The sequence below is a fragment of the Actinia tenebrosa genome, unplaced genomic scaffold (assembly GCF_029948245.1).
Source record: "Actinia tenebrosa isolate PJP-AT-01 unplaced genomic scaffold, QUT_ActTen_1.0 PGA_scaffold13__45_contigs__length_12533684, whole genome shotgun sequence".
Classification (NCBI taxonomy): Eukaryota; Metazoa; Cnidaria; class Anthozoa; order Actiniaria; family Actiniidae; genus Actinia; species Actinia tenebrosa.
The window spans coordinates 2,246,866-2,260,474 of NW_028292573.1; the positions used below are offsets into that span (position 1 = coordinate 2,246,866).

The window sequence follows — 13,609 nt, forward strand, 5'->3', positions numbered from 1 at the left end:
TGAAACATTGTTATAGTTGAGTTTTATTGTACTTGAACATGAAAAAAAAAAAAAAAAAAAAAAAAAAAGATAACAGTATTTAGCAATGATAATAATTAGGTTATATGATTCAGCAATCATACGAAAGAGACACATGGACATTTGGAAGAAAGGGAGAGATGTAGTATCCATAGCAACTAATCATGTATGATAATTAGCTAAGTTGTGAATAATAAATAGTTGATCTAGATATGGCGTCGAGTCACTACACTTGGTGTCTTGTTGGTTTAGGAACTATCTTTTCTATTTTATCATAGGTTTGTGGTGCAAAGAAGAGAAAGCTTTAACTATCTAGTGTGTTTTCTTTCCCTTCGTGGGAGAAAGTGGATAAACAATTTGTTAGAAATTAAAATCTAGTTGGCTCTCATTCGCTTCAAGCTGGATTTCCGTGGATGAGGTCCCCGTCCAGGAGGGAGATCTAACCGATTTGCCTACCATAAGTGCTTATTATTTTGGAAAAGCTATAATTTCGTGTCCCTGATAGATGTTGTCTTTGGTTAACATGGTTTGAGTCTAGTTTAAAGGTAGTGATTATACAGTCGGTACTACATTTGTGTTTGGGTTTTCAGGAGATAAGGTTTGGAGAGAGTAAAATAAAGTAATGTGTAGATTATGCAAAGTCATTGGATATCAATATTAATATCTTATCGTTTAAAATTCTTCTTGAATACATGTGAATAACTTGTCTTTTGGATTTTTTCTGTTCTTTGAGGGAATTCTTTTAAAATACCATCATTATCTCAGTAGTCAGTTGTTTGTCCGTCGTAAAGTTTGCACATGAAAATCTCAGAGAAATCTGACGGCCGCTTTTTCGTGTTAAAATAGCCATAATTCTTCAGTTTTTGCTTATCTGTACCGTTCAAAACCTCAATTCCTTTCCTTGATAAAGTCTGGTCTTTTCTACAATCGATTTTGAAAGATTTTTTAGAGAACAAGCAGAGATTTCGACGAAATTTGACCATGTACTTTTACTTTACTTACTTTTCGCTACACGCTATCTATCACAGGATAGATAGTGAGTACGTTAGCCAATCAGATTGCAGGATTCGTCATAGTATGCTAGTAGGTTTATACTAATAATTAATAGCATTCCCCCGTAGTTTCCAGTCCCTGTGTGGCACCCAGCCACCCACCCGGTTTGAGCCGGGTTGATGTCGACCCTGGCACATCCTTAGCACTTCGTGCTGGATTCGTTTCCGGTCGGAGTGCGCGTCCATATCTCATTAATAACAATGATTAAGGCAGAACAATATACTATAGAAATATTAAAACTTTTGAGAAGAAATATTTGATTTCTTTATTTAGTTTATTTTATTTTGATAATATGTGGAACGAAACGTACTGCTTTTCATGAAAAGGAGAAATATAGGATTGTTTGCTAAAAAAAAACCCATACCTGAATTCTTGAAGAATACTTCTAAATACACCTTTGACTACATACATTTTTTTTCTTTTGTTGGGCTTACGTACGTACGTACGGAAGTGACGTAGTAGTCAAACCATCAAAAATCGAATCGATTTATAGTGCTCCGAAGGCCCGCGCGGGAGCTCCGCTATTACTGTGCAATTTATGTATTACCTACATAGAAAAACCGCACGCCGGCGGAATTTGAGCCATTTTTTCTTGCATGTTATTTTGCGTGGATTCAGCAGTTCTTATGCTGGCAGCCAGTGTTTATAAAAAGACCAGCTGTTTACCAAGCTGAAACATGTTATCTTGAGGAATAAAAATCTTGGACTTAAAAATCTATTTCAAGTAACTGTAATTTATTCAGTGCCCCAGCCTATTGTTTTGTCTCTGCACTATGTATCATAGCCTCCTTCGCAGACATTCTTAGGGTCGTCACGCAACGTTTCCCTTCCCACAAACGTCTGCTCACTTGAGCCGAACATTGCTTTCCCAAAACTGACCAATCAGCATGAACCTACAAAAAACGAGAAGGTTCATGTTGATTTATTGATTTTTTTTTGGAAAGCCACAGAACAAAAATGGCGTCCTTCGAAGAAGTGTTTCAGCGTATTTGTAGTGTTTACAAAATTAATGATTCAAATTCTCATCAAAAAGAAGCAATTGAAGTTTACATAAATCAAAAACGAGATATGTTTATAAATCTAACAACTGGTTATGGTAAATCACTTATCTATCTACAGTAGGCGTAGTAGGCGTAGTAGGCGTAGTAGGCGTAGTAGGCGTAGTAGGCGTAAAAGGCGTAGTAGGCGTAGTAGGTTTAGTGAAAATCTCTAGGCAATCTAAAAGCAGAACGACCGATCAACGTCGCGTACAGTGTTTTTTTGAGAAAAATATAACCAATCAGAATTCACCTTTTGAGCGCTTGCCATCACGTGGTATAAAACGTGTTGGATCGATTGTGTTGCGGTCACCAAGAAGTTGACATTGGAAGAAGTTGACAGTTCTTGGATTTCCTTACAAATGTACTGACTTTCAAACAAATTATATACTCGGTTTGCTTAGTCAGCTCTCTAAATACATGCGAAATATCATTGCTCTAACTCGATTGAAGCTTTTCTTTTTGCTGTTTCGAAAAGTAACTGAAGAAATCGATCTGAATTTTCTTTTTAAATTTAGTGAATTTGTATGGGAATCCGAGAACGATGTCCGAACTTTTTGGCGACTGTAACGCAATCCAACACGTTTTGGGTTAATTAAAAACGTATAGAATAGACTTTATTGGCAAAATTGATTTGCAATCCAGACGATTGAAAAACTCAATATTTACAATGATATGAATTTGTATAAAATGAATAAATGAATAAATAAAGATATCTACATTAATTAAAACATTATTGATAAATCTATAAAAATGTGTACATTTGTAAAACTGTCTATAATTTATTCATTAGTCCCACTTTCCAATTGAACTTGGTATAAAACTGTTCTTGTTCCCGCCTAAAGCAAAAAAATAGCGAACAAAATGGCAAGTCGTTTCGTGCCGCTTCAATGTCCATGATAGAATTTATTCAAAACTAAGGGGAAAACTAATTTCATGTACTTTAAAGTAAGACTGAAATGTGTTCCCTAATCCAGGGTTTGCCTCGATGTCAATGCTGATTCTCAATATACGGAATGTGGAAAGGCCCAGGATACGGAAGTTACTGTAATAGGGAGTTGGACTCGACAGTCACTTGCGAGATTTACTACGCCGTCTGGTTTTATATTTGTTCATGATCCGTTCACAATTCCATTCCAGTATAAGGGATTCTTCTACAGCAGGGAGCACAGGCGGGATTCCTGTGTTAAACTGGCGGGATTCCTGTGTTCCGCTGGCTGGTCGTACCCTAAAATGCTGCCATTGTAAAATTCTTACGGACTTGCACCCGTTGAATAAATACCATTTTGTAAATAATTTATAAGTTATTTAAATTTCGTACGAAAATGCTCGTAACAAGTATTTTTCCGTTCTAGCTCTTTTTATTATTATTATTTCTTCAAACTTTGTTAATCACACAACTTATTTACTAGATCCTTTTAAATTTTATTTACAACGACTATTTTATTAGTTTTGGGGGGTAATCACGCCATTAGGTTTATTTACATGGCTCCTTTTTACATTCTATTCCTATTTACAACATTTACAACAAAGAAGCAACAAACTAAAGAACAAAGTAGTAGCAAAAAAAAACACGAAGCGATAAAAGAGATATGTATTAGATAGCTGGATATGAATTGAATGAAAACAAATATATATATATATGACTATACTTTTACGCTATGCTGCCCCCTGCCACTCAGAACTATTTATGCTAATGCTGGGGGTGTTTTACTCCATTTACTAGTATGCTTTGAAAGAATATGTTTTGATTTGGCCGTTTTATACTCGATTTTCTGGTTGTGTATCAGAATATTTTAAAGCAAGAAAAAGTGGATATTTTTCCTTTTTCTCTAGATTTATAAAGAAATATTTTAAAACATAAAAGAATTTAAAACACTCATTAATAATTCATAAGCTTATGGTCCACTTGGAGCCACCATACACGTCACGTGCATGAACCTTTATACCCGATAAAGTCCTCTTCATTAGTATTCAAGTGATTTTATATAAAGACACATGTGTCTTTATATAAAGACACATGTGATCTTTATATAAAGACCACTCGAATACTATGAGGATGACTTCATCAGGGATGAAGTATGCATCCAAGTTTAGATGAAGATATAGAGCTTCATCAAGGTCATAGTCAACCCTAATGATCTTTGACTAACGTGCCTGTCTTTGCCTTGGCACGCAATATCCAACGTGTGGGAGCTTCTATTGAATCTGGTTGCGCATGCCCGTGACGTCAAATCTCTATCGAAGTATAAAAATCCATGTTCGTGACGTGTATGGTGACTCCAGTTGAACCAAAATCTTATAAATTGTTCATGAGTGGTTTAAGCAGTTCAAAAAACTCGTAGATCGTGTTTTATCAGGTATAAAAGCACTCGGCTACGCCTCGTGCTTTTATACCTGATAAAACACTCCTGCTCGTTTTTTAAACACTACATAATTAACGACAATATCGTCAACACCTAGTATTATATTATTTACATTGGATTCTGGCAAATATATTCCAAACATTTTAAAATGGTCTCTAATCAGATTTCTAAATACAAATTCTTAGACTCCGCACACTCGACAAACAAGTGGTCGATTATTTCAGGATAGAGAGAGCAAAAAGAATAAGAGGAATAATCTAGAATTCTAAAGCGATGAGATCTCGATTAAGATACAGTATATTAACAATTTGTATTGGAAAAAACGAGAATAGGTATCTATGGAAGCTTTATAAAGATGCTTTGTCTTTATTTTGCCTATTTCAATGTTGTTCTTCCCTAATTTTAAGATGTCTTTGTTTTGTTTGAGACTACTCATTTTTCCTTTCATTTGTTTTTCCCCCCATAAAGCTGGAATTGCGTGAATTATTCCAGCCCACCTCATGAAATCCTTATCCTGAAGTCCTTTATGTTTTGCATGTTCCTAATCAGTTACTTTTTGTTCCGTTCAGCTAATTCCTTCAGAGGCAACGAGCCAATCAGCGCCAAGTGAACATGCACTTGTTAGCGTTATCCCGTAGGAAGAAATTATCGGCTGACTGCTGGCCTCACCAGGGTAGGGTACTGTCTATTTTTTTTTTAATTAAAAAAACTTCGAGGCTGAAATACAAGTTAATAAAAATTTTTAAGGTACCTCTCCCCGTTATATTTTTTGGTCAAATAGGAATTTGATGAGGGGTTTTTTTTTTTTTTTTGCAGCAAGTCTGCTTGTTTTCTTTTTTTACGATGACTCCGTTGTTTCAAAGTGTTTTGATATTGCCCATACATTTTGAAAATTTGCTCTTGTCGGTCTTCTTCCTCTCTTTCCAAAGCAAGAGGTTGTTCTTAAAAGTAAGTTATATAGCACAAGTAAACTGCGTGACAAAACATCCTAAATGACCCAGTAAATCTTCTGTTCCTCGCGAACTACTGTAGTTAGCGTGTTTTCGAGGCTACGAAACCTAAGAAACCATGAGAGGCGAATGTATAGGCCAACAGATAGTATGAGCTTATAAAATCAGCAAAAATACGGTTCTAAATTTTAACAAATTCCTATGAATTATATACCTAAATGTTCAGGAAAGCCCGGGGTTTTCAAATCCACTTCTGTTTTTTTGACAGGTTCTGTTTTATTTCAAGGAGAGTCGATTTTCTATCTTGACCCCGGTTATGTCATGCATTTTCTCTTGTAAAATACATCAAAAAGCGTACATTCAACTAGCTCAAAAAGTACGGTGGTTTTTTTCAATAGAATTCAATCTAAACAATATAATACAGTCCGTGAATAGTTGAATTAACTGAATCCACTTCTGTTTTTTTACCTAGATAGTCATTATTTTGAGAAAAGATCCAAAAACTGTGTTTTTGAAACATAATTTGTATGGGTTCACATGAGGGGGCGTGAGCTTGAAATCGTACCTGACCAAATGTTAACAGATTTTTTCTGATGAAAAGTGCAATTGGAGCGATTTGAGTTGCTCTGACAAGTTTGGATTGTTTTATATTTGGAAACCACTTCTCTGGTTTTGGTTAGACGTGATGGGTAGCTAGGTTTTAGTCCGGACTTCAGAGCTTGGTCTCGATGCAGAACCGATTCAAACGAGACAGAATGACATTTAGGATTTAAGTTCAGTCTAATAACATGACCATCAAAAATCTTCGATTCTGATTGGTTGGCTACTCGGTGATTTTTCCCAAATCATAGTGCAAAAGAATTGAAATCGCAGTGAAAAAAAATAAAAAAATAAAAAAAAATAAAAGCTATTTACATTAAAAAGCAATTACTTTTATTATCATTATTATTAGTAGTATTTTTAACAACAAAAACCCGCAGCAAATTTCGCTTCATCATACGAACGCACGCCATGAAATTAAGCAATGGTCAATGCTTAGCGTGCGTAAATCTATTGATGGTGCACGCCGATAGTTGGGAGAGGGCGATGGTAACGTAAGAGTGTTCTCCGAACTATCCAAGTGCACTATCAATAGACTAGGACTCCAGGGAAGCTGTTCCTAAATGTATTCTTAAAAGTTTTCATTCACAAGAAAGTTTTCAAGTTAATTTGACTGAATGGAAGTCGATTTAGCGATTTTCGTTGGTATGGCGCTTGGCTGCATCACAAATTATCTAAAAATTTTGTAATTTTTTCGAATGCATCAGTGGCTTTACTTGGACTCCAGTAACCATCGTGGTGTTTTGCTGGACTACTGTGGTGACCTGTACGGCGGATTGAGCAAGAAAAACTGAACTAATTGACTTCTCAACTTCAAGACTTGTAGTGAGCTGGCCGGTGGAAGGGCGAGTTTTTTAGTAAGCCAAACTTGAGCTCAAACAAATACGCTATAAACTTTTTATGGAAAGGAAATCAATAGTTATATTTTGCCTTAAATGTACAGAAAGGTAGACCAGTTAGTAGTCTTTTTAGTTTTATCAGAATGCTTGCAATTTTCACCGAATTTTTACCAAATTGACTTCACCAGCGTGCTCCATACGAGTGCTCCATGCATTTTTTCTTCATAGGTGGTGAACCAATCACAGCGTGCGTTATATCTACGCCTCGTGTTTTATACCCGATAAAACACTCCTGCTCGTTTATTAAACAGTACTTAAAAAACTCATGATGTATGTTCTCATATTGTACAGAATTCTTTACGAAATGAACCAAGTTTGATAGAGGAAATTCAAGTTAAAGTTTATGCAAATGAAGACCGATTTATAGCAGATAATATATATTTAGGCACTGCCTAAAAGCTGAGCTCTCGATACGGAAGTTTTCCAAGGACGACAGTTTTAGGCTTTGAATCTCTTTTACTTAGCATCAGAAAAAATCTGTTAACATTTGATCAGCTACGATACACGGTTTTTGGATCTCTACTCAAAATAATGCATGACTATCTAGGCAAAAAAAACAGAAGTGGATTCAGTTAATTCAGCTATTCACGGACTGTATTATATGGTTTAGATTGAATTCTATTGAAAAAAACACCGTAATTTTTGAGTTGAATATGTGCTATTGGATGTATTTTACAAGAGAAAATGCATGACATAACCGGGGTCAAGATAGAAAATCGACTCTCCTTGAAATAAAACAGAACCTGTCAAAAAAACAGAAGTGGATTTGAAAACCCCGGGCTTTCCTGAACATTTAGGTATATAATTCATAGGAATTTGTTAAAATTTAGAACCGTATTTTTGCTGATATTATAAGTTCATACTATCTGTTGACCTATACATTCGCCTCTTATGGTTTCTTAGGTTTCGTAGCCTCGAAAACACGCTAACTACAAGTTAGCAAAAAAAACCCAGAAGATTTACGGGTCATTTAGGATGTTTTGTCACGCAGTTTGACTTGTGCTATATGACTTTACTTTTAAGAACAACCTCTTGCTTTGGAAAGAGAGTAAAAAGACCGAAAAGAGCAAATATTCCAATCTTATGGGCAATTTTTTCCAATGAAAAAACCAAAGATAACTACAGATAATCCAATACATTATCATATTTTGGTGAAATTTATCTCGCATGTATTTCATTGAACTCGAAAATCTGGAGATTTAGGGCAAATCAAGACCAAAAAACAAGAACATTGACAAGAACATCTGAGACAAAATAGAAAATAATGCAAAAGGCAATGCAAAATACAAAATGACTAATTTCTTTGTCAGTAAATTGGCGTTTTTAAATGTTTTTGAATATTTTTTAGCTTTTTAAAGTGAAAGTCTAGGTCTTTATACAATAACATCTCTCACCAACACAGATGAATATATTTGTTAAAAATCTATATTTCATTCAACAATTAAATAAATTATCTGTAGAAAGATATAAAATTATCGAATGAAAGTCTTCTTTGTTTTGCCGATAGGACCCCCGCGATAGGAGGCGAACAAAGCTGTATTTTTCTTGAACAAAAAACATACGATATATATATAGTTGGTTGAAAACAACCGAATTGTTAAAGATTTACAAAGCTAAATAAAGGACGAATATTTGTTGTAATATGCTCTCCGTGTTATATTTACCCCAGAATTGAAATAAATTAAGCTTATCTATAGAAGTATAAAAAGTTTTGAGAGAAAGTCTTTGATTTGTCGATTCGTCGAGAAAAATGTTTGTCAAAAAACTTCTTGATCCATCTTTGACTACAAATCCAAATTTCGGAAGGAACAAAACGAGGACACAAACAAAGTCCCTTGAGGAACACCACAGTTAGTGTCTCAAAATTGTCAAGATTCAATTACCATAATCTTGTCCATCGTATTTCCATGAAGATTCCTTTGTTTCGAAAGTATATCGAAAATGTAGTCTGAATCAATGAAAAAATGAGCTTAATATTGGTTACGCCAATTGCGCAGGGAGAGATTACTAGGTCTATCGAGACAGACGATCATGACTAAAGCACTCGCAATTAATTAGGAGCTGATTTTTTGGATAAATGAAAACTTGGCTTTAATAATGAAGACCTATAGATCGTCGTTACAAGTTAAAGTTAAGAACCTTTCAATATCTGTTTGAACGCCTGTCGAAATTTTGTACTTTGAAAAGCATACAAAAAAGGGTTGATACCAGCCTCTGAGAAAAACAAAATGGCGGCTATTTTGTAGTAGCTTCGGTAGGCTCGTTCATTAAAGAACTTCATAATCGCCAAAACTCCAAAAGGAAGAAGAAATACAACAAAAACCAAAGTGACTGAGAGAGAAAGTTTGACTACATGACGCTTGCGTTGATTACGAAGTCTTTCTGCTGCTGAATGCTCTCCAAAATTAACGTCTTTCTTTCCAAAATATAAATCTCTAACGATATGAAAGTAGCATACCACTATCACAGCAAAGGAAACGAAGACGACGGAACTAAGGATTGAGACTTGATAGATAAGGTAGTCCAAGCGATTCCAGTATAAATATTGTCGACACGACTTTGATGTCTCCTTATAGTAGCCGTTAATGTACATAGGTAGTGTACAGAGAATCCCAGTCAGCCAAATTGCACAGAAAGCATACTTGATGGTGTTTTCTTTCAGTCTCATCCACCTTTTCGTCGGCTTGACAACAGCGTGGTATCTCTCCACAGCAAGTACAGTCAGTGTTAGTATAGATACGATGCTTGCCATAGCAGGAACATTGTAAGATAAAAAAAACTTGCACATAATGTCTGCCAGTGTACCACTCGTCATGGGGATATATTCAGCAAACACTGCCATTAAAGAGAAAATTAAGCATGTTACATCTGAAATAGCTAGGTTCACGAGAAGATAGTTTGTAGTCGATCGCAGAGATCGTTTCTTTGATACCGCCATTACCACCAAACAGTTGCCAATAATACCAAAGAGAATAATCGGTACTCCAAAGATCGACCCAGCTATTTTGACTTTGTTATTCATTTTCTAAATGATTTTTACCTCCGTTTATAGAGCTGAAAACTGCTTCCTTTACCAATATTTTTGTATCAAGGCTAATTGTCAACGATTTAACTTTACTAAAGCAAACTAACATAAAATTGACTAAGGCCTGTTTAACATTCAATATATTGGTTAACAAACAATTGTCGCTCCATGATTAGTTAAAAATGTTTGCTTCCGCTGAGTAATTGGCTGATGCAGTCTATGACGTTCATAGAAAAACCGCACAGGGAAATTTGAGCCAATTTTCCTAAAAGTTCTATTTTAATAAATAACCAGCTGTTTACCAAGCTGTACAGTGTAATCAGTCTTGGGGAATAAATCATGTGTGAACTTGAAATTTTTTGAAAGCTTCAAGTAATATTTCAAAAACGAGTGAGATTGTTTCATTAGTGTTTCCAAACACGAGGAAACATTTGAAAGCACGAGGTCGTAGGCCGAGAGCTTTTATTGTTTTTGAGAGTTTTGAAACCCTAATGAAACACGAAGCACGAGTTTTTGAAATTATTTCTCTAATGAGTTAATAATTTGTTATGCAGGAAAAGAAGTTTCCTTGTTTTTATTTTTTATTTAATATACGTAGAGCAGTTGTATTGGGAAAAAAATAAAATAAAATATAGATCCAACCCAACTTTGTCAGAAAATTCTTCGTTGGCATAGTTGGTGAATCAGTAGACTAACACGCAAAGGTTCCGAGGTTCGAGACATGGTAAGTCCAAGGTAAAAAGAAAAGAAAAAGTTGATTACGTAAGTAGATAGTAGATAGAAGTATAAGAAGTAAAGGAGAGAGGTAAACAAATGAGGCAAATGGGTGAAAAGTGGATGACAAATTTTTCTAGCTATTTTGAGACACCCACGACAAATATGTAGATTAAGAAATATTTCAGCACTAGTGATGAAAATATTTCAAACACTAGTGATGAAAATATTTCAAACACTAGTGATGAAAATATTTCAAACACTAGTGAAAAAAATGGTTTTTCATTAGGTTTCAAAACCATCCACGTGATCTGAAAAGTGCCCCTCCATTGGTTGCTGAGCTTATGAATGAGTTTGAGAAGAATTGGTTCATATTTATCCTTTGATGGTGTTTTTATATGAAGCAGCGTTCAGGCCTCAGTTTCTGGTCATTCAGTGAACATTGCAAACATTGACAATCTTATATAGTTGTCAAAGGAAAACTAGTTGTAGATTTGTTTTAGAAGTCAGCAGAGCATAGTTTAGAGTATGGCTGACTACTTTACTGAGAACGTTCGATTTGTGCACGCGTACAATATAAGCGCAAAAACACTAAAAGTTATAAAATATTATTTTATTAATAAGTATTAAACGATAAAGAAATGTCAGAATTTCTAGCGGTAGGATATAAATAGGCTTTGGTTTAATTTTCCCAAGGAAGTTGCTAGTGTTTGAAAATATATTTTCCTAACTAGTGCTTAATCTACATATTAATCATAGAGATCTCAGAAGGACAACAACTCTCCCCACCCCATCATTTACTTCTTTCTGTCTTTTATTAACTATCTACTTTTAAAAATAGCATTTTTTTCACGGCTCGGTAAATGTTCATCGATAATCGCTTCGCGTTTGGCGAATAATTGTTAAATAATCTGGCAGCTCAATCCAGATTGGCTAAAATAGTAGCCATAAACACATAAAATCGGAGCCTTGGTCTTGCATTCCCGTCGAATAGTGATTGCAACATGAAATTTAACATTGCATGATTTTTTCGTCTTAATAACGAGGGTTCTTGAACTCCTTGAACACACATTGGAAACTTCACTACAAACAAGGCGAAGAACCTCCTCAGTTACAAGTTACTTGAGATCAAGGCACTTCCTCTTTTGAGGGCCGTGAGTGAACTCTTTGACTTAAAACATCTACTGCGAATGCTCTTGATTTTGCTTGATCCCCCAAAGAGCAAATAACTGAATAAGCATAAGTACTCTGAAAGCGAAGGGATTTCACGCCAAGTGATCAGTGAACCTTTATTGACAAGTGCTACTTGGACGAAAATCGCTCCAAAATTAAAACTCTTTCATTCGAGCTGGAGCTTTGCTGAATTAATCATTGATACATTAATAATCACTCACTGGAATATTTTTCTGATATTTTAATTAAAGAAAGGTGCCAAAATGTTGCAGTTACTTTTCATCCGCCATTAATTTGTTGTTACAATTTGGCTCAAGTAATAATCAGAAGGTAACCCATGGTAAGCTCATGAAGCTTTTTGAGTACCATGAACTAAGATGATATCAAATGACACTTGATTACTCATTTCATTGAGGGTATTGTGATCCGAGTAAGGCGATAGTCGGAGTTATGTTTTGTGCAAACAAACTGTTGTCTTTATCAATTCAATTCTGATTGGCTTCAATCCTTTCTTTTCCGATTTCTGGTTACAAAATCTTTCTACGATTGAAATTACCTGGACCGAGTCTAATAGATCCAATAATGACAAACCAGGCTGTTTTCGGATTCTTCTTCCAACTTAATGATACATCAGAAAAAATCTGTTAACATTTGGTCAGCTACGATTTCAAGCTCACGCCCCCTCATTTGAGCCCATGCAAATTATGTCTCAAAAACACAGTTTTTGGATCTTTTCTCAAAATAATGACTATCTAGGAAAAAACAGAAGTGGATTCAGTTAATTCAACTATTCACGGACTTATATGGATTAGATTGAATTCTATTGAAAAAAACCACCGTACTTTTTGAGTTGAATGTACGCTATTGGGTGTATTTTACAAGAGAAAATGCATGACATAACCGGGGTCAAGATAGAAAATCGTGTCTCCTTGAAATAAAACAGAACCTGTCAAAAAAACAGAAGTGGATTTGAAAACCCCGGGCTTTCCTGAACATTTAGATATGTAATTCATAGGAATTTGTTAAAATTTAGAACCGTATTTTTGCTGATTTTATAAGCTCATACCATCTGTTGGCCTATACATTCGCCTCTTATGGTTTCTTAGGTTTCGTAGCCTCGAAAACACGCTAACTACGGTAGTTAGCGAATGGACAGAAGATTTACGGGTCATTTAGGATGTTTTATCACGCAGTTTACTTGTCACCATTACTGGCTCTTGGGTGGTCGCTTACGGGAGAGGAAAAACAATGAAAAATTCCAAAATTTCAATACATCTCTTTCGTGCAATATCATGTACTACACAAATGTTCGTAAATGTACACAGTTTTGCGTATCATTGAAGTTCAAATAACTTGAACTTAACATTGAACTTTTGTTTATTTACACACATATAAATGTTTACAAGTATATATATATATAAAATAGATTTTGAAAGAAAATACGAGATTTTTTGAGGAAAAAATTATCAGTGTTGTTGATGGTACAGTGTGTGTGGCTGTCGAAATAGTGTAAACTTTCAAGTCGACAGCCACTTAAATTAATAGTAAAATGATGTGGGTGAAAGATGGGGGAGTATATTATACCAATTACAGTTTAAATTAATGATAGCTATTACATACAAGAAGAATTGGAAATGGATTTACATTAAAATATATATGCTATTACAAAAAAATTACAGAATTATATATCAATATATACATATGCATATGCATATACACATATACATATATATATGCACATACATGTTTTTAATAAGATAAAAAGTAAAATGTA

At 34.8% G+C, this 13,609-nt stretch overlaps 1 protein-coding gene across 1 annotated transcript; it reads right to left on the reverse strand.

Annotated features, from left to right (window-relative positions):
* Nucleotides 1-9,054: 9,054 nt before the first annotated feature.
* Nucleotides 9,055-9,945, reverse strand: LOC116286702 (growth hormone secretagogue receptor type 1-like). The gene has a single exon (XM_089029174.1). The coding sequence runs from the start codon at nucleotides 9,943-9,945 to the stop codon at nucleotides 9,055-9,057; it is 891 nt and encodes a 296-aa protein (XP_088885300.1).
* Nucleotides 9,946-13,609: the final 3,664 nt, after the last annotated feature.